We start from the raw sequence: 22,623 nt of genomic DNA, 5'->3' as shown, positions 1-22,623 counted from the left end.
TACTGGATGCTGGCTCTGAACTGATACTAATGCCAGGAAACCCAGAACATCTCTACGGCCATCCGTTAGAGAAGGGGCTTGTGGAGTCATGTGATGAATAGACTTTTAGCTCAGTCCCACTCACAGTGGGCCCAGCAGGTTCCCAAACCCAACCTGTGGTGTTTTCCCCAGTTCTGGATACATAATTGGCAGATACACTGAGCAGCTAGCAGAATTCCCATCTTTCCTGACCTGTGGAATGAGAACTGTTAATGGTGGTAAAGGCCAAGTAGAAGCCACTAGAACTGCCTCTACCTGGGAAAATAGTAAACCAGAAGCAACATTGCCTTCCTGGAGAGGTGGCAGAGATAAATGCCACCATCAAGGACTTGGAAAATGCAAAGTTAGTGATTCCTGCCCCATCCCCATTCAACTTGTTTCTTTGGCCTAGAAAGGCAGTAGATGGAGCTCAGTGAATGACAGTGGGTTACTGTTAGCTCAGCCAACCGGTGATTCTCATTACAGCTGCTGTACCAGATGTGGTTTCATTGCTTGAGCTGTTCACACCCCCTGGCACCTGGTGTGCAGCTGTTGATCTGACAAATGCTTTTTTCCTCCATACCCGTCCATGAGGACCACCAAAGGCAGTTTTCTTTCAGCTGGCAAGGCCAGCAGTGCACCTCGCTGTCCTCTACCTCAGAGGTCTATCAACTCTCCTGCCCTACATCATAATTTCCATTTACAAGAATCTTGATTGTCATTCTCTCCCACATTGTCTTGAACTGGTCCAGGAGAGCCAATGATATAGTTCCAGTCACTGCTGATACTTACTGTCGGTACATATCAACACTGCCAAGTATGCTACGAGTGTTTATCTCAGTTATTCCTCACAACAGCCCCTTCGAGGGAGGAAGGTTGAGTTCAGGCTGTGTCATATGCTTACACAGGACTTGAAGCACGACTCACGTGATCTGCAGTATGAATGGCCTCTCATTTAGGTGCTCAGTACTGTGATGCGAGCTGTAATTACCATTTACAGAAAAGGAAACCAAGGCATGAACAAATGAAGTAACTTGCCTGTGGACACACAACTAGGAGGAAGAGCTTAAATTTGAACCTAGGCGGCCCAAGATTGGCTCTGGTAATCTGTACAGTAAAGCAGCCCTCTCCTTTCAGGTCATATAAATTTAAATATGTGCCCTGGACATGAAGTAGGTAAAGGGGGTGAGGGGAATAATTTTAAAAGCACAGAATGAGGGGCGCCTGCATGGCTCAGTGGGTTGGGCCTCTGCTTTTGGCTCAGGTCATGGTCTCATGGTCCCAGGGTCCTGGGATTGAGCCCCACATCGGGCGCTCTGCTCGGTGGGGAGCCTGCTTCCTCCTCTCTGTCTGCCTGCCTCTCTGCCTACTTGTGATGTCTCTGTCTGTGTCAAATAAATAAATAAAATCTTTTTTTTTAAAGATTTTATTTATTTATTTATTTATTTATTTATTTATTTATTTGACAGGCAGAGATCATAAGTAGGCAGAGAGGCAGGCAGAGAGCCTGATGTGGGGCTTGATCCCAGGACCCTGGGATCATGACCTGAGCTGAAGGCAGAGGCTTTAACCCACCGAGCTACCCAGATGCCCCTAAATAAAATCTTTAAAAAAAAAAAAAAAAGTACAGAATGATTTTGAGGTGGAAAATTTAATTGTTGTGGCCTTGCTCTGTCTCAGTTTTGAGGTATTTTTCAGAATTGACCATCTTGACTATACCGAGTGTGAATGATAAACATTACATTTTTCCTATCACCTGACCCCTAAATGCTTGTCATCTTCTTTATCTGGCGTTCAAGAAGATAAACAGCAACCTGTTCCACCGCTGGAGGAAGACTGGCTATTTTGGACTTACTTTTTTTTTTTTTTTAAGATTTTATTGTTTGACAGAGAGGGAGAAAGCACAAGGGGGGCGGGGGGAGGTGTAGAGATAGAGGGAGAATAAGGATCCGCACTGAGCAGGGAGCCCGACATGGGGCTCGATCCCAGGACCCTGGGATCATGACCTGAGCTGAAGGCAGACGCTTAACCAACTGAGCCACCCAGGCATTGCTGTGTGGGACTTACTAAGCGAGGTCAGTTTCTGATAAGGTACCTTCCTTTGGCATTTTCTAGGGTAATCTAAAACTATGCCCAATTTTTTTCTACCATGCTGACTTTATTTTTTTTTTTTCTCAAAGACTGATTTATTGAGAGGGAGAGAGAACAAGTGTATGTGAGTGGGAAGAGGGGCAGAGAGAGAGGGAGAAGCAGACTCCCTGCTGAGCTCAGGGCCAGATGTAGAGCTTGAGCTCATGACCCATGAGATCATGACCTAAGTAGAAACCAAAAGTCAGACACCCAACTGACTGAGCCATCCTGGTGCCCCACCATGCTGACTTCAGAAACTGAGTGGGTTAGATCTGATGTTGTAGCACCGAGTCTTCATTAGAACCGTATTAGGAACGTGGCAGCAGCAGTGGCAGCATAGTTAAGGAAAGGAAATTTGAGTTAAGGATTTTATAAGCAATGAAACTAACTTACAAGTATAAGGGTACAAACTTAACAATATGCAGGAATTCAAGAAACACTTTTCCCATGGTCCCTTTCTGAGGAATCTGTTAGAAAATAGGACTTTAGACCGCTAAAATATGAAGTTTTGGCATAGGGAGTAGGGGTGAGCATCAAATATGTGGCTACCTGTAGAACTAAGTCTATATGGGTACCTGGGTGGCTTAGGCAGTTAAGCGTCTGACTTTGGCTCAGGTCATGATCCCGGGGTCCTGGGATCAAATCCCACATCGGGCTCCTTGCTCAGCAGGGAGGTTCCTTCTCCTTCTGCCTCACCCTTCCACCCATGCTTAGGTCCTCTCTCTCTCTTTCTCTCTCTCTAATGAACAAACAAACTCTTAAAAAAAAAAAAAAGACCTAGGTCTATTTGAGGAGAAGGAGGGAAGAACACAGTATATAACCACTGTAACATCTGACAGTATAGAGTACAGCCATTTGAAAAATGGGGGAAGAACAGGAAGAGCATATGCAAAAAAGTTGTAATGTTTTTAGTAATCATGTTGTGGCAGAACTCACATTGTTACTCTGAGACTGTTGTATGTGTACTGTCGAATAAAGTAGATGAGTAGTTATGAAATATTTTAATTGTAGTATCTTCTCTGTTGTTGAGAACCAGATTCTTGGTATAGAAGACAAGAGTGATAGAGAAGAGGCTGTCATCTTGAATTTACACTGGAAATATCAGTAGTCAAGAACTCCAAATGGTCTGAGATTTTACCCCACTTGCAAGCTAACAAGTTAGCATGCCACACTTTCATGGGTCAGAGGTGGAGAATGGTTTATTACTCACAGAAACAGTAACCAGAATATCAACATTTTTGTGCTGGTTCCATGAGCCCCAGGTCCTACAAGGTGACTCGAAGGCCAGATGATACCTGCCTGTGAGGTAGGTTTCATTATATGAGAGGAATTCCGAGCTAAGTGATCTCAAATTTTTTTTTTCCTTCAAGATTTATTTATTTTAAAGAAAGAGAGCACATGAGCGGGGGAAGAGGCAAAAAAAAAAAAAAAATTAAGTATTATTTCTCTCTGAAAGGAACCAAGACTTCTTGGGGAGATCACTGATTTCAGGTCTGGGGCAAGAATAGTTCAGGATAATCCTGGAATATTTTGTTATACTGTAATAAGAGGTGTGTTAAAAAGAACTCAGAAATTGACTTGAAGAGGCTCCTGCTGGCCAAAGGTGGATATGTTGAACTTCAATCATAATAATTGCAATTGGTTTAAACATGCTAGATATATTCAGACGAGATCGGGCCCGTTCAGGGTGGTGTGGCCATAGACCATGCTAGATGTATTCAGATCCTTGAATTCATAATGATATTTTAAAAATAGTCGTCTGCAGATGATTAATCCTAACTCAAATTATAAAACACAGATACTGGTAAAATGGGTAAAGAAACAGAATCAAGCATTTATCCTGCCTTTCCTGTATAATTCTAGCACAGAGTAATCAACTAGTAGATAAGGGGAAATGTTTCTTTATAAATGTATTTTAGCTACTAATACCTGACAAAGAAATTACAGAATTAGACTATCACTATTTTATAACCCATGATACATTAAACATCAAAGGCTGCCAAGACCATAAAAAGAAAGAAAACAGTCATTACGTGCCTCCTGTAGTCCTGCCAAGGAGCTCAAGCTGGTGTCTGATCCGGTCTCTGGATCCATCTGGCAATTCATAGCCAGAACAGAGGGTGGAAGACAGGTGAATTAATTGTACCAAGAGTATGCAGTTGGCAAATTCATACTGTGGGAAATTTTACAGGTCAACGTCCAGGTTCCTCAAGAGAGAAGTTGGAAAGAACAAAAGAAGTAGGTGATGAGCGTGTATAGATTAAGAGCTTTAAAAGGCATCAGACTTTAGGGGGCACCTGGTTGACTCTTGATATTGGCGTCATGAATTCGAGCCCTACATTGGATGTAGAGATTACTACACAAAAATAAATAAATAAACTTAAAGAGGACTTTTGAAACTTTTTTAAATGGACAAGACTAGACTAGCACATTTAGGTAATAAAATTGTAACAAGAATAAAAGTCAGGATCATAGTTACTTGTGAGAAAGGAGGGGATTGTAACTGGGAAGGGACACATGAGAGAGCTTTTGGGTGACTGACAAAGTTCTTTTTCTTGATCTCGTGGTCACTAAACCATTTGATTCATGTGATTTTTTATGTCTGTATGTTATTTTTTAAAACTTTTTTTTTAAAAGATTTATTTATTTATTTGACAGACATCACAAGTAGACAGAGAGGCAGGCAGAGAGAGAGAGGAAGAAGCAGGCTCCCTGCTGAGCAGAGCCCGATGTGGGGCTTGATCCCGGGACCCTGGGATCATGTCCTGAGCTGAAGGCAGACGCTTTAACCCACTGAGCCACCCAGGCTTCTGTATGTTATTTTATTATAAAATAGTTTTTCTAAAAAATATGTCCAATAAGGAAAAACTAGCTTAGGCATTAAGATTTGGGTGGGGGGTGCTTATCGTCACACCACAGATAAGCAAGAGCTAAATTTCAGTAGACTCTTGAGAACTTGGGAGTACCTATAGAGTTTTCCATCATTATTAAATTGTTATGTTTTTGAGCGTTCTTATATGTAGATACCATATCAGCCTAAGGTTGCAGAGGGCAGTTCAATGCAGAAAATGTTCCAGTATTTTTTTTCTAGTAATACTTTTATTAAAAAAACTTGGTTGATTATAGAAAATTTAGAAACAAAGTATAAAAAGTAAAACAAAAAATATATTGTTGTTCTGTTCCCCAGAGGTAAGCATAAATAATGTTTTGGTATATTTCCTTTTATATATGACTACATTGACATTGGGAAAATACTGTCTTGTACTATTTTATGTTCTCGTCTTTGGCTCTGTGCTTGCATTCAGGCCTGAGATTGGGGGTATTTAAGATCCAGATCCCTTTCAAAAGAGAACTCATTGGAATTTTTGGATTTTATGTTCCTAGGTGGGCTGCATCACGCAGCTGCCCGAATTTCTGGTGACAGTGTCTACAAGCATCTGAAGTATGAAGGTGGGATTCACCGAGTTCAGCGGATCCCTGAGGTGGGCCTGTCATCGAGGATGCAGCGCATTCACACGGGAACCATGTCTGTTATCGTCCTCCCTCAGCCAGATGAGGTGACTTCACCCGCACACGTTGAAAACTTACTCTCATGTAGTGGGTATTGTGCTGAGGAAGCTTAGCTTCTAGCAAACTGATTTTCGGTGTTTCACATTGAACTTTGCAGTCTCTGCTGAGAAATCCTTAACTCCTCCCCAGATAAAGTTGCCCTTCTTACGCCTGACCAAGATATTTTGTTTTCTTTAATTAGAAGCCAGTTCTCTTCATAAAATAGAATTCACAAAGCTTTTCAGTTCTTCTTGCTTAAGTTTTATCTTAAGAAAAATGTGATTTCCACAGATAATATGTTGAGATCAGTGATAAAATATCTGTATGGGGCCAATGTCTTATTGAAGCCAGCCATATTGCCTCTATTTTCCTAACTTTTTAAAATTTAATTTTAAACATACAGAAAATTGGAAGAATACCACTCTAAAAACTTATATAACCTTCACCTGGAGTCAACACCTCCTTATATTTTGCCACATTTGCTAGATTCCTATACGTGTGTGTATATATACTTTTTTTTAAATAACTATAAAGAATATAGCAGTCATTGTGAGACTTTATCCCTCAAATCGTCAACTTAACATCTCCTAAGAATAGGACATTCTTCTACCTAAATGATGCCATTGTCTGTCCATCGACTGAAGAACGGATGAAGTTGTGGTGCATATACACAATGGAATATTACTCAGCCATCAAAAAGAATGAAATCTTGCCATTTGCAGCAACTTGAATGGAGCTAGAGGGAATTATGCTAAGTGAGATATGTCAGTCAGAGAAAGAGAAATACCACATGATTTCACTTACGTGTGGAATTTAAGAAACAAAACATAAACATAGGAAGAAAGAGAGAGAGAAACAAACTGTAAAAGAGGCAATTAACTATAGAGAACCAACCTGAGGGTTGTTGGAGGGGAAGTAGGTGGGGCGTGGGCTAAGTGGGTGATGAGCACTAAGGAGGGCACTTGTTGTGTGATGAGCACTGGGTATCGTATGTAAGTGATGAGTCCCAAAATTCTGAAACTAATATTACACTATATCTTAACTGGAACTTAAAAACTTAAAAAATAAATAAATAAGTAAAATGGGTATAATAGCTCAACCCCATAATTTTTCTTTTTTGGGGTGGGGAAAGGCAGAGGGAGAGGGAGAGAGAATCTTAAGCAAACTCTTTGCTTAGCACAGAACCCAACTCGAGGCTCGATCTCACGATGCTGAGATCATGACCTAAGCCGAAATGAGGAGTTGGACACTTAACCAGCTGAGCCACCCAGGCGCCCCAACCCCATAATTCTTCTGTAGGGATTAAATGAGACACTAGGAGTTACGCACTTGTCCCCAGGAACCAATAGATTGGAGACCTTTGTATAGCATCAATAATAAAATTGAAAAAGTTATTAGAAAAAATGCCATTAACTATGGAAATCAACCACAAGTCTGTAATATTTCTATGAAAAACTCCTATGCGTGTCTCCTCACAGAATACTTCTCTACTCTTAATGTGTCAAGTTTTTTTCCTCACCAGGCAATTTCTTCAATTCTGTGTGGATACCAAGTTAGGTGTCCTACAAGCCAATTCAGTTCTGACAGCATCTACTGGGGAATAGCTAAGAGCTCAGCCCCACAACACTTTCTTCCTTCCTACTTCAGAGGCCAGTCACAAGTCCAGCTTGTCACCTGTGCTTCCCACCAAGTGGCTATGAATCGAGAGGTTTCCACAACCCCTTCCTTGGGTTCAGTAATTTACTAGAGTGGCTTATAGAACTCAGACTCCCCACTGAGCATGGAGCCCTGTGCAGGGCTCACTCCCATGACCCTGAGATCATGACCTGAGCCAAAATCAAGAGTCGGACACTCAACCGACGGAGCCATCCACACGTCCCTCAACCTTTTTTTTTTTTTTTTTTTTAATGCCATTATTTTTTTGAAGAGTCTGGAGCCTTCATCTTGTAGGGTGTCCCACATTCTGGATTTATGTTTCCTCTTGGTACTTGCAACCTGTGCTTTTATCCCATTGCATTCAGGTCACAGGTTTTGAGCGGGAACACTTTATAGGTGTAGTTACATTCATATTGCATCTTATCAGAAGGCACATAATCTGAAATTGTCTGATTTTCAGTGAAGATGACCACAAAACCAGCTCCGTTGTAAAAGTATGTATTTTTCTCTTTGCAGTTACTGAGTAACGCTGCGGTACATATAGCCTATTTCCAACAACTTTTCTTCCACGATCTTAACATCCATTAGTGATGTTTTTTGCCTGAATCAGTTATTTCATTTGGGGTGGAAGATGGCGATTTTGTAACTCTGTCATTTCTTCTATATTTATTACCTGGCATTCTTTTCTGTCAAGAACTTTCCTCCCTATTACCTTCTCTCCTCCTTCCTTCTTGCTTGCTTTCTCTCTTATTTTACCTCATCATAAACTCAATATTATTTCATCTGTTGACTTCATTATAGACTTAACACATTTGTTTTTTAAATTGTGTGAGTTATAATTACTATGGTTTTTGATGTTCAAACTTGTCCCTGATTTGGCCAGTAGTAGCCTTTTTAGGGCAGTCCCTTTTGCAATGACCCCATCAATTTTTAAGCATACCCTTGCTTTCTGGTATAATTAGATATCCTAAGCCCACCTTCTACCTTTCTGCCTCAGACTTGGGAGTCAGATCTCAATTTTTTTGGTGAGAAATGTACCCAGAAATCAAGGTCTAGGTACTAGGTATGCTCATTATTACTAAAGTCTGCTTATGTTTAGATTTCATAGTGGACAGAGCAAGGAGATACATATGAGTTTAACACTGGTTCAAGTTATTATTACCAACTCAAATTTAACATTACAGGGAGTTTTTCCCCCCTCACCATCTTGTATTTATATCTCTTCCCACTTAGAGTAAAAATTTTATTTCTTAATCACTTAATGTGTTTACTTTTTTCCTTATTATATAGCATATATAAAAACTTTAAAAATTACTTAGTAAACTACTGAGCAGTGTTTAAGATTTCTATCCTTAGAGTATAGTCCACCAAGAAAGGATAGTCAGAACACGATGTTCAAAGACCATCAGAAGTAATGTTTTTCTGTGTGGTTATGATATCATTATGGCAAATATTTTGATTCCTAGGTTTCTTTTCCTATTGAACGTTAGGATTTGATTTTTCCTTCCTCTTTTATCTAATTTCATTTTTGGTGTATGGAAGCATTTATGTCTCTCAGAAATCAAAACTATTAAGTTGTCTTTCTTAACTCCTTATTCCTTCCACTGTTCTCACCCATCCCCTTATTCTTTTTACATTCTTGAAAATTAAACCCATGTAGTGGAGTTTGCTTTTCATAAAAGAGCCAAGTCTTATTATTCTCTTAATTGACATTTAAAATTCTTTGTATATTATTAAGTCACTGGTTCTTTGTTCAGAATTTCCCAACAGTCATTAGGTAATTTCTGTAACATTTGGGAGAATATGACATATAATATACATATATTTGCTATATAACTACTTAATATACTAAAACCACAAAAAATGGGAAATTGCCATTCATCTCTTTAGTGTTTATTGAAATTTTAAGGTAGCCAACACTGGCATATTTAACAAAAGCTGAATGTTTTTTTTCTCCACAATAGAGTACTCATTTTAGAGGAAACAAAAGAATAACCACTCTGTATAGTAGATTCTAAAATTGACCCTGTTACTACTGTGCTTTACAAAGAGTCACACTTACTATCATTCGTACAAATGAATGGTAAATGTGAAATAAGATGTTAGTTCTTTCATGAAAAACAGCGTATTTTATACTGGGTGTGTGTGTGTGTGTGTGTAACAAATAGGGGCTTAAAACAATAAAAATTTATTGTCTAACAGTTCTAGAGGCCAGGAGTGCAAACTCAAGGTATCGCCAGGGCTGTGCTCCCTCCAAAGCTTCTGGGTGGGGGAGGGATGCTCCCTTGCCTCCCCCAGTTTCTGGTGTCTCCAGGTGTCCATTGGCCTGAAGCTGTATAACTCTGAATGCACATGTTCCTCTCGTTCTCTTTCTCCTTAGCTGTCTGAGGGCACTTCTCATTGGATTTAGGACCTGTCTGAATAACCCAGGATGATCTCATCTGCACTCAATTACAGCTGCAAAAACTCTTTTTCCAAGTAAGGGTCTAGTGGTTAGAATGTGAACGTATCTTTTTGGATGCCTCCGTTCAGTCCACTAATCACTGCACATGCACAGTTGGTTCTCATTGTTCACAGTGGTTATGTTCTATAAAGTCTCAGCAAATGCTGATTTAGCAAATACTGAACCAGCATTTCCCCTAGGGGAAATTGTGTGTATGTGTGTGTGTGTGCGCGCACGTGTGCACATGCAGGTGTACATATGTTTATATACATATATATAGATTTCTATATCTATGTGTTTTACGTAGATTGTAATCTTAAAAGTTATCCATCCAAATAAATAAATAAATAAATAAAATTTAAAGACTGAGGAAAGTAACCCATCCTGGTTACTTAGAATAGATTCTATTTACTTTATTTTACAAGAGAAAATGAGGTTCAGAAGTGTTAGGTGACTTGCCTGAGGCCACTGCACTACCAGATAGATGCCAGAATTGGGGTTCACACCCCGTCCAGCTGACCCGAGAGCCAGAGCTTCTTGTACTATCTGCTCTGCCCCCTCCTGTCTTCATCTCTGGTCAGACTGAAAAAAGAAAGCAAACTGTCATTTTGTTGGGCATCAGCTGGGAATGTGCCCGTATAGGACAGCTTGGATTTTTTGCTGCCCTGCACAAGTTCTCTGGTGACTTTGAAAATGCTGTAGTAATTGATTTTGGGGAACAAATAAAGTAGGTGAATTTGCAAGTACAGAATCAGGGAATAATGAAGATCAACTTTTTGTATATACACACACTTAACATACACACATATGTACATATATATATATATGTATGTATATATGGAGAGAGAGTATGTTTTCTATCCTGTGGCTTTGTGGGATGATGGATATTGAAACTTGAAAGTTTGCATAAACTCAGTGATCTCATGGCATCAAAAGTCAGTGTCAAATATAGGGAGTTTATGGTTCTTTCATTTTTATAAGCTATTTCTTAGTCTAATGGCTGTGACTTAGAACACAGCACAGTTTATTTGAAGAATCTTGAGATAAATTTAGTATTAAAGTATTTGTTGGGACGCCTGGGTGGTTCAGTCAGTTAAGTATCTGCCTTTGGCTCAGGTCATGATCTTAGGGTCCTGGGATCGAGCTCCACATTGGGTCTCCTGCTTGGCAGGGGGTCTGCTTCTCCCTCTGCCTGCTGCACCTCTGCTTATGTGCCATCTTTCTCTCTCTCTGACAAATAAATTTTAAAAATCTTTAAAAAAAAGTTAAGTGTTTGTTGAGTGTAGAATTGACTTCCATGTTCCCTTTTGTTCTAGGTAGATGTTAAGGTGGACCCGAAGGATTTGCGGATAGATACATTTCGAGCCAAAGGAGCGGGAGGACAGCATGTTAATACAACAGATAGTGCTGTCAGACTTGTCCATATCCCCACAGGTAATCAAGTCTATTTGCTTTTGTACTTTTGATCTGTTTTTATGTCTTACAAAACTATTCAGCATTGAGAAAAAAATAGTTTTGTGTTAGGGTCTTGTTTCTTGCACAAACCCTTTAAAGGTGACACTGGGTCATGGGTTTTAGGTCCCCAGTGTTCATATCCCACCTCTGTTTGGAAAAGGCACCTCTCGTAAAGGATGCAGACACTGAGTGTTCCTATTCCAAGAAGCTGCCCAGGTATACTGGACAGTGATGAGCAACCAGAGGTGTGCCAGCCTAAAAAAACCCACAAAAGCAGTCCTGGACATGCTCCGGCAATGGAGCTTTTGTCATCCTCTTGTTCTAGACTGACCACTACCTCTGTGGTGCTGGTCTGTGTTGCCTTAAAGCTGTTATTTTGAATATTGGTAATTTTGGTATACTGTGAAGTAGTTTTGCAGCCCTTACTGTGATTTTAAATATTTCTATCATTTTTCACTTCTCTCCACTTCTATCACTTTACTTCTTTCAATTTCAAGCTTTTAAAATTTCCTTTTTAAAATTAATTTTTATGTTATGTGTTAAATGGTTTTAAAGGCCAGTGGGAAAATCCTTTAACCAAAACCAGCAGCTCCTAACATGTCTTTTTTCTTCCTCTCCCTCCTACCTTGATCCTAATGTCCCATTAGCCACAGGCAACCAGTTTAAAACTCTTAGTTATTTTTTCCTGGTAATTACCTCATTCTAAATATTAGGCAGATCGTGCTCTTCTGATAGATTAGATGTAAGATTACGTACATATTGACTTCTTAATGTAGTAGATGAAGATTAGGCTCTCATAATAGCCTCTTTTCCTCTTCCTAAAATATTTATATTTTGGCAGAATTAATCTTCACTACTTTCATGTAAAGAACAAGTATATAGTGTTCACTGCCGAGCCAAGTAGCATACAGGTATCTCCCTGCTTTTCAAAAATTCACATGAAGCTGCTTTACTTTAATGAAAGACCTACATTATACCTGTTCTCATCAACCAAAAGAAATCTCAAAAAGATTTTCATTTTTACAAAAAAAGGTGAAAAGCAAAAATAGGGTTCAGTATTTTTTTGCAGCTAACAGTTGTAGAAGATTTGCACACTCTGGGTGGCGAGAGCAGCCCCCGCCAGCTCCTTCCCCAGAACTGTGTTCAGCATCTCAGCATCAGGCTGCCACAGCTATGAACTCTGTGAGCATCTGTGTATCTCAGTTTATTTTCTAAGTTTACTTTCTCAATTTATTTTGCACGTCCATTAGCAAGATGTGTTTTAATAACAGATTTGGTGGGGGGTCTTGGAATGCACAAAAAATTCTCTATATAACTTAATGGTAAGTGCTCTTCACTTTACAACATTTCGGCCTATGAAAGATTTCATAGGATTGTTCTACTTTCTGATAGCAGGGGAGACATACTGTGATTTCATTTCATAGGGTTCATGATTACTTCATTGTTTTTATATTTGCTTCTCTTTGACTCTGAGTCTTCTTTGATCTTCTAAAAACTCTGTAGAATGAAATTAACCAGATTTTCTAGAGGGCTAACGCATGGTAGCAACACCTCTGGCAGAGCTCTCTAGTCTAGAGCGGTCACTCTCCACGGCTACAACACAGAGGTGGTTCTGAACACCAACAGGGAATTCCCTTTGATCCTACTCTGTGTTGGATCCTCCTGTATCTTGGATCCTGTCTCATCTCTCTTAGTATACTTCTTCATTTTAGTGAATCCTTTTTCAAGTGGTTTCCTGAGAAAAGATGCATGAGATGTACATATTCTGAAAACAGCTTTATTCTAAGTTCATACTCCGCTGACCATGAATACTTGATTGGAAATTGTTTCCACTTAGAACATTTAAGACTTTCGTCATTCATTATTTCTTCTTTTTTTTTTCATGTAAGGAGGCTCCACACCCAGCGTGGAGCCCAACACAGGGCTTAAACTCATGACCCTGAGATCAAGACCTGAACTGAGATCAAGAGTTAGATGCTTAACCGACTGAGCCACCCACATGCCCCTATCATTCATTGTATTTGTATTTGAAGTATTTTCTTCAGTAATTTCTTATTTACTGTTTTCTTTTTCTTCCTGGAATTTCTTTGAGTCAGATGTTAGACATCTTGGATTTATTGTTTGTCTTCTTTTTTTTTTTCCCTTTCACATTGTCTACCATTTTGTGTTTTAGGTTTTTTCCCCAACACTTTTACTGAATTTTAAAAATTTGTTCTTTTTTAAAATTTTCACAAGTTTTCTTTTCATTCTCAGAATTGTCCCATTTTTATAGCATCCTTTTATTATTATTGATGCATTTTTCCTTTTTTATTCAAATATATTAATTTTAATTTCCCTGAAATTTTTTTCTGCTTCCTGCAATGTCTCTCTTTCCTTTGAGTTTATTTTTTCTGTTTCACTCTTACTTTCTGCTTAGAAAGGTCTGGGAATTCTTTGTTGTCTTTGTATATACATAAAAGCTCTGAGTGTTTGGGTGCCACTTACCCACTAGTAAGTTTCACTGTGGGACAGTTAGATTATTAATTAGCTTTTTTATTAGGGACTCCCAAATGTCAGTGTTTGTACAACTTTTCACTTGGGTAGTTTGTTTTCTCCTTAGTAGGATCCTCCAAGATACATTTAAGAGTAAGGTCAAGATCTCACCATTCAATAAGCAAACTTAATCCTCTTACTTTCAGTACCATGTTTCATATTTATTCTCCTTTGTACCAAGTCCCAAGTCAGACTTCCCTTATTTAGTTCTTTAAAGACTGTACCTTCCACCTCCTACAGACTGAGGGAGGGGACTTAAAGATCTGCTTTAAGACTTTCTGGTTTTAGTCCCCAGCTTTTGAAGTACCTGGTGCCTCAATTCCTGAGCCCTTCTGGTACTCCGCACAGCAAAGAGGCTTGTTTCTAGCCAGCTCTCCCACTAGAGGGAGTTGTGTTTCACCTTTCTCCCCACTGCTAAGTCATTTACCATTCTTCCATATGCTTTCTGCATTTATATATTGTGTTTGGGGCTGTGTGCATCACCTGTTTTTATTTTGTATTTCCATTTCTTGTTCTTGTTGTTTTAGTGGGATTTTTTAAAAGAAAGAGGAGGCCATCCTGAGATCAGATGTCACCTTTAAATTTTAAATTCATTTTCAGCCTGTTATTTTTGCTTGTACTTTTATAATAGCAAAAGTTAATGTAACCTAAATATCCATCAACAGCATAATTTTATAATCTCTCTCAAGTTGATTTTTATTCCATAAGAAACTGTAAAAACTGAGAATATATACATAAGCAAAAAAACAGAAAACATCTATAACCATTCCCAATAACCACTGTTGGTATTTATCTTTGGTGTGTATCCTTTTGAATTCTTTTTTATGCGTATAGAAGCATATCCTTTTTTACCAAAAATGAGGTGATAATTCTTGTAACTTGCCATAATTTATGTAAGAAATCCACAAAGTTTTAGATACTCTTTGTGTTTTATTTTAACCTTGTATTGTGGGATATTGTTCTATATTATAAACTGTCTAGAATAATAATAATCTGAAGCTGAAATAAAAATTAAAATGAGAAAAAGTCAGGTAAAAGTGATAAAAATTCTGACAAAAATGAATCAGAATATTTTGAAACATATACCCTTGTGCAGCCATAAATTACTGACTTGACAAAAAGTGACCGATGTTTTTGTTTCAAAGTTTACCTTGGGCCAAATTAGTTGTTAGCCACTTAGATCTAGTTCTTTGATTTAAAAAAGGCCTTATGGCTTACCCTTGAACCTCCCCTTAAGCAATGTATCACAAGGCCTGCTGACTTTTATGAGTTCATGTTGTTATGAGCAAGTGATTTCTTGAGTCAGTGGTATGCTTGGAAGCTTACCATGATTTCAGCATCTGTTGCAAAGAAAACTCAGTCTGTCTTCTATTCTGGCCCCTCCACAACCCTAGAATGGGAACTATGTCCATGCTAGCCTTGAAAGTGAGAGCTGTAGGTCATTCTTCTTTTTTTTTTTTTTTTTTTTATTTGTCAGAGAGAGCGAGAGAGCAAGAGCGAGCACAGGCAGACAGAGTGGCAGGCAGAGACAGACAGAGAAGCAGGCTCCCTGCCGAGCAAGGAGCCCGATGTGGGACTCGATCCCAGGATGCTGGGATCATGACCTGAGCCGAAGGCAGCTGCTTAACCAACTGAGCCACCCAGGCATCCCTCCAATAGTAATTGTAGGTCATTCTTCTGTTTCCCTCTTGCACATGGACTCTTGAAGACTCGTATTGTTTTCTAACCTACTGCTTCTACAGAATTTCATTTTTCAGCCATTGGAAGAATGGTACCATAGGGGTATGGTTAAATGATTGTTCGGGGAAAAGTTAAAATTTTTTGGTAGAATTTATCAAATCAAGATGAAGACATTAATATTTTGTGCTTTAAAGCAAGCTTTTTAGTTTCTTACCAGTTAGTGAAAGCGGGCCTCTGTAATTCTTACACTGTATCCCTTCATCATCATAGATTATGGATAATACCTAGTTTTTCCAAATCAGATTTAATTTTTTACTTCATTTTGTACTTTTAAGATTATAGGATTTTTATTTAACCTTTGGTTATGTATACTTTATTTCATCTAACCTAAGAACTCAACAAATGAAAGATCTATCACTATTTTGTTACTATGAAGAAATATAAAAAACACTACCAATTAAACTATCATATGCCAATGAGTGTGATGCATCTCAAGTTCAGAGATGTTCATTTTTTTAAGTGGGCTGTTTAGAATAAAATATGGTATATTTGTTCTCACTTAAAATTGAAAATCTTTTAAATAATAAATGTAGTTATTTAACAAATATATATTAGATATCCACTTAGTACTTTTGCTGCCTAGAATTTTGGAATGTCCTGTAGAGTATTGAAACAACACAAGAGATTTTTTGTTTTTTTTTCAAAGTCCTTTTACAGTTTTTTAACAACTGCAGCATCTTACTTTAACAGCTCTTCTGTTATTCAACTTACCTCCCTCTACCCTAATCCTCTATTCCTGAGGGAGTACTTACTATTACTCCTCTACAGAAAGTGTAGTAAAATACATGATCAGGTGATTCCCTTGGGAATTACTGAGCTGGTAAGTAAGAGTTGTAGGCTAAAAATTCTGACTTGAGCCTCTGGATAGGAATAGTGTTAATGTGTAAGCAAAGCTTACTGCCGGTCAGCTGAGACGAGGAGGAATTTGAAGGAAAGCTTATGAATATCTTGAAATGACTATTTTCCTATCCTTTCGGGTGGTGAAAAAAGAAGAGCAGATCCCAGACAGCTCCAGGCGAATGCCTGAAGACGAAAGCAAGTTGGTGCCCCAGCCCAAACTCGTGACTGCAGTAAAGCAGTCAGGAACAAACTAACAGGGGTGCCTGGGTGGCTCAATGGGTTAAAGCCTCTGCCTTTGGCTCAGATCATGATCCCAGGGTCCTGGGATCGAGCCCCACATTGGGCTCTCTGCTCAGTGGGGACCCTGCTTCCCCCTCTCTCTCTGCCTGCCTCTCTGCCTACTTGTGATCTCTCTCTCTGTCAAATAAATAAATAAAATCTTAAAAAAAAAAAAAAAGAACAAACTAACAGACTCATGGATCACAGACCTGTACCCCTGAAACTAATAATATGTTATATGTTAATAATAATAATCTGTATAAAACATCAATAATTATATCCTGGAGGGTTAAAATAAAAAGATACCAAAATTTAAAAAACAAAGAATAAACTAATAGAGGTGAAACCTGGGTGTTCCTACTGAAAATGTTAGCAGGTGTACGTTGTAGCTTATTTAGATAGGGGAAAACTAATTGGGGGAGGAGAATTTTGTTTTGTTTAGGGACAGTAGAATTTTATAGGAATTTTAAAAATCTCCACCCAAAGAATTGCCAGTATTTCAGTTCAGCTGGCCTAGCTAATACAGTTTCTGGGTTCTGTGTTTCAGAAAGAAAAGTACTTTCACCTCTAATGTACCTGAGAACGGGAATTGGACACAGACCTTCAGACTGGTAGCTGCAAAGTTAAGGACAGCGCAGCCTGAAGTCTTAAGGGTCACTGTTCAGGTCGAGATTTGGGCTAGTAACTGGGCTACACTGGCAAAATCCACCCAAATCCAGAAGTTGGCTAACGAAAACATGTATGATTAGATGTGGGATTAGCTGAATTTAGAGCCAGGACAGCTGAGAAATATTTGCTCTAAACTCTTCCTTGTAAAGAGTTTAGTTTCTTCTTTGGTTTCTACATATAACATCTATATATTGACCCTTGAGCACCATGGAAATTAGGGGTACTAACCTACCCAACCCCTTGCAGTCCAAAATACACATATAGCTTTTGATTACCTCAGAACATAACTACTAATAGCCTACTGTTGACCAGAAGGAAGACTTACCAGTATCATAAACAGTGATTAACAGAGGTTTTGTGTTGTATGTGTCATATACCACATTCTTTTTTTTTTTTTAAGATTTTTTTAGTATTTTATTTATTTGTTAGAGAGAGAGAGAGAGAGAGGGACAGGCAGAGGGAGAAGCAGTCTCCCCGCTAAGCAAGGAGCCCAATGCAGGACTTGATTCCAGGACCCTTGGATCATGACCTGAGCCAAAGGCAGGCACTTAACCAACTGAGCCACCCAGGCGCCCCTATATGCTGCATTCTTACAATAAATTAAGCCAGAGAAAAGAAAATGTTATTAAGAAAATCAGAAGGAAGGAAAAATACATTTATAATACTATATTTTAAAAGAAAGAATGCATAAGTGAATTTGTGCAGTTCAAACCTGTGTTGTTCAAGGATCAACTATATAAAGTCATTTTCATTTTTTTCTTTTTATTAATTTTTTAATTCTAGTATAGTTAACTTACAGTGTTATGTTAGTTTCAAATATATATTGTATATATAATATGTTTGCAATAATTTAACAGTTTTATACATTATTCAGTGCTCATCACAATAACTGTACTCTTAATTCCCATCACCTACCTCCCTCTGGTAACCGCCCATTTTGTTCTATATATTTAAGAGTCTGTTTTATCGTCTCCATTTTCCTTTGTGTGTGTGTTTTGTTTCTTAAATTCCACATGTGAATGAAATCATTGGTATTTGTCTTTCTTTAGCTGACATTTCATTTACCATTATGCCCTCTATACATCCATGTTGTTGCAAATGGCAAGATTTTGTTCTTTTTTAAAATTCTTTTTTATGTCTGAGTAATATGCCATTATGGATATATTATATATAAATATCTTTTTTCTTTTTCAAATTTGTATTTAAATTCTAGTTAACATATAGTATATTATTGGTTTCAGGTGTAGAATTCAGTGATTCATCACTTACATACAACATTCAGCGCGCATCACAATTGCCTTCCTAAATGCCCATCACCCATTTAGCCCATCCCCGACCCACCTTCCCTTCATCAACTCTCAGTTTGTTCTCTGTCATTAAAAGTCTCTTATACTTTGCATCCCTCTCTTTTTTTTCCCTTCCTGTATGTTCATCTCTTTTGTGTCTTAAATTCCACACGAGTGAAATCATCTGGTATTTGTTTTTCTCTGACTGACTTATTTTGCTTGGCATAGTACTCTAGCTCCATCCATGTTGTTGCAAATGGCAAGATTTCATTCTTTTTGATGGCTGAATAATAATATTCCATTACATAGATCTATGGATATAGATATGGAGATATAGATATATAGAGATGTAGATATAGATAGATAGGTGCCACAAGGCCACATCTTTATCCATTCATCTGTCGATGGACATCTGGGCTCTTTCCATAGTTTGCCTATTGTGGACATTGCTGCTATAAGCATTGGGTGCATGTATCCCTTGCCACTCTGTATTCTGTGTAAGTACCTAGTAGTGCAATCGCTGGGTGTTAGGGTAGTTCTATTTTTAACTTTTTTGAAGAACCTCAGTACTGTTTTCCAGAGTGCCTGCACCAGCTTGCATTCCCAACAGTGTCAGAGGGTTCCCCTTTCTTCACATGCTGTGTTATTAATTTTAGCCATTGTTATTTCCTGTGTTTAATTTTAGCCATTCTCACAGGTGTGAGGTGGTATCTAATGGTTTTTATTAGTATTTTCCTGATGATGAGTGATGTGGAGCATCCTGTGTCTGTTGGCCATCTGGATGTCTTTGGAGAAATGTCTGTTCACGTCCTTTGCCCATTTCTTAACTGGATTATTTGTTTTTTGGGTGTTGAGTTTGATAAGTTCTTTATAGATTTTGGGTACTAACCTTTTATCAGATATGTCATTTGCAAATATCCTCTCCCATTCCATAGGCTGCCTTTTAGTTCTGCTGACTGTTTCTTTTGCCACACAGAAGCTTTTTATCTTGATGAAGTCCCAGTAGTTCATTTACGCTTTTGTTTCCCTTGCCTTTGGAGATGTGTCTGTAAGAAGTTGCTGTGGCACGGGATGCCTGGGTGGTTCAGTCGGTTGAGCCACTGCCTTTGGCTCAGGTCATGATCCCAGGGGCCTGGGATCGAGTCCTGCATCGGGCTCCTTCCTCAGTAGGGAGCCAGCTTCTCTCTCCGCCTCTGCCTGCCACTCTCCCTGCTTGTGTGCTCTCTCTCTCTCTCTCTCTCTGACAAATAAATAAATAAATAATCTTTAAAAAAAAAAAAAAGAGGTTCTGTGGCTGAGGTCAAAGAGAATGCTGCCTGTGTTCTTCTCTAGGATTTTGATGGTTTTCTGTCTCACATTGAGGTCTTTCATCCATTTTGAAGTTGTTTTTGTATGTGGTGTAAGAAAGTGGTCCAGTTTCATTCTTCTGCATGTTGGTATTCACAACACCATTTTTGAAGAGACTGTCTTTTTTCCATTGGACGTTCTTTCCTGCTTTGTCGAAGATTAGTTGACCACAGAGTTGAGGGTCCATTTCTGGGTTACGTATACTGTTCCACTGATCTGTGTGTCGGATTTTGTGCCAGTACCATACTGTCTTCATGATGACAGCTTTGTAATATAGCTTGAAGTCTGGAATCCTGATGCCTCCAGCTTTGCTTTTCTTCTTAGGATTGCTTTGGCTATTTAGGGTTTTTCTGGTTCCATACAAATTTTAGGATTGTTCTAGTTTTGTAAAAAAATGTTGGTGTTATTTTGATAGGGATTGCATTGAATATGTAGGTTGCTTTGGGTAGTACAGACATTTTAACAATGTTCGTTCTTCCAATTCATGAGCATGGAATGTTTTCCCATTTCTTTGTGTCCTTTTCAGTTACTTTCATAAGTGTTCTGTAGTTTTCAGAGTACAGATCTTTTACCTCTTTGGTTAGGTTTCTTCCTAGGTATCTTACAGTTTTTGGTGCAGTTGTAAATTTCTTTTTGATTTCTTTTGAAATCTTCTTTGATTTCTTTTTCTGATGCTTCATTATTGGTGTATAGAAATGAAGCAGACTCTGTGCATTGATTTTTATTCCTGTGACTTTGCTGAATTTTCCGTATCAGTTCTAAATTTTTTGTAGTCTTTCAGGTTTTCTACATAAAAGTATAACATTGTCTGCAAATAGTAAAAGTTTAACTTCTTTCTTGCTGTTTGGATACCTTTTATTTCTTTTTGTTGTGTGATTGTGGCGGCTAAGATTTCCAGTACTATGTTAAATAGTAATGGTGAGAGTGGACATCCTTGTCTTGTTTCTGACCGTAGATGAAAACCTCTCAGTTTTTCCCCATTGAGGATGATACTAGCCCTGGGTCTTTCATATATGGCTTTATGATTTTGAGGTATGTTCCCTCTATACCTACTTTGTTGAGGGTTTTTATCAAGAATGGATGCTGTATTTGTCAGATGCCTTTTTTCTGCATCTGTTGAGAGGATCATATGGTTCTTATCCTTTCTTTTATTAATGTGGTGTATTGCATTGATGATTTGTGGATATTTACTCACCCCTGCAGCCCAGGAATAAATCCCACTTGGTCATGGTGAATAAGCCTTTTAATGTACTGTTGGATTCAATTTGCTAGTATCTTGTTGAGAATTTTCATCCATGTTCATCAGGGATATTGACCTGTAGTTGTCGTTTTTAGTGGGTACTCTGTTTGGTTTTGGGATTAAGGTAGTGCTGGTCTCATAAATTGAGTTTGAAAGTTTTCCTTCCATTTCTATTTTCTGGAACACTTTCAGAAGAATAGGTATTAATTCTTCTTTAAATGCCTGGTAGAAATCCCCTGGGAAGCCATCTGTCCCTGGACTCTTGTTTGTTGGGAGATTTTTATTTATTTATTTTTTAAAGATTTTTATTTGTTTGAGAGTGAGTGAGAGAGAGAGAGAACATGAGCGAGGAGAAGGGCAGAAGGCGAGGGAGAGGCAGTCTCCCCACTGAGCAGGGAGCCCAATTCGGGGCTCGATCCCAGGATGCTGGGATCACAACTGAGCTGAAGGCAGACGCTTGAGTGAGCCACCCAGGCGCCCCTTGTTGGGAGTTTTCTGATTACTGATTCAGTTTAGTTACTGATTATAGATCTGTTCAAATTTTCTATTTCCTCTTATTTCAGTTTTGGTAGTTTGTATGTTTCTAGGAATTTGTCCATTTCTTCCAGATGGCCCAGTTCATTGGCATATAATTTTTCATAATATTCTCCTATAATTGTTTGTATTTCTGTGATGTTGCTTGCGATCTCTCCTCTTTCATTCAAGGTTTTATTTGGGATCTTTCTCTTTTCTTTTTGTTAAGTCTAAGTGGGGGCTTATCAATTTTATTAACTCTTCAAAGAACCAGTTTCCTTGATCTATTCTGCTGGGTTTTTTGCTTATTTGTTTGTTTGCTTCAATATTGATTATTCTCTAAATTTATTATTTCCTTTCTTCTGCTGGTTTTAGGTTTTATTTGCTGTTCCTTTTGTAGCTCTTTTAGGTGTAAGGTTAGGTTGTGTATTTGAGACTTTGCTTGCTTTTTGAGATAGGCCTGTATTGCAGTATATTTCCCTCTTAGGACCTCCTTTGCTGCATCCCAAAGGTTTTGGACTGTCATGTTTTCATTTTCATTTGCTTCCATGTATTTTTTTTAAGGATTTCATTTATTTATTTGACAGAGACACAGCGAGAGAGGGAACACAATCGGGGGAGTGGGAGAGGGAGAAGCAGGCTTCCCACCGAGCAGGGAGCCCAATGCAGGGCTCGATCCCAGGACCCTGGGATCATAACCTGAGCCGAAGGCAGACGCTCAATGACCAAGCCACCCAGGCACCCCTGCTTCCATGTGTTTTTAAAAATATCTTCTTTAATTTCCTGGTTAATCCATTCATTCTTTAGTAGGCTGTTCTTTAACCTACATCTATTTGTGGTCTGTCCAATTTTTTCTTGTGGTTGACTTCAAGTTTCATAACATTGTGGTTAGAAACGATGCATGGTATGATCTCAATCTTCTTGTA

General features: G+C 38.6%; 1 protein-coding gene across 2 annotated transcripts in view; it reads left to right on the top strand.

Annotated features, from left to right (window-relative positions):
• The window catches only part of MTRF1 (mitochondrial translation release factor 1), a 48,491-nt gene that overhangs the window by 12,630 nt on the left and 13,238 nt on the right, over positions 1 to 22,623 (top strand). The window contains exons 6-7 of one of the 2 annotated variants that reach the window (XM_080799000.1): positions 5,533 to 5,705; positions 11,113 to 11,230. In XM_080799000.1, coding sequence (XP_080655126.1) covers positions 5,533 to 5,705; positions 11,113 to 11,230 — 291 coding nt within the window. The remainder of the gene's footprint in view (positions 1 to 5,532; positions 5,706 to 11,112; positions 11,231 to 22,623) is intronic. The other variant, XM_080799001.1, reaches the window with a different exon arrangement.

The sequence above is a fragment of the Martes martes genome, assembly GCF_963455335.1.
Source record: "Martes martes genome assembly, chromosome: 3".
NCBI lineage: Eukaryota > Metazoa > Chordata > Mammalia > Carnivora > Mustelidae > Martes > Martes martes.
This window is presented reverse-complemented; position numbering and strand designations above follow the sequence as displayed.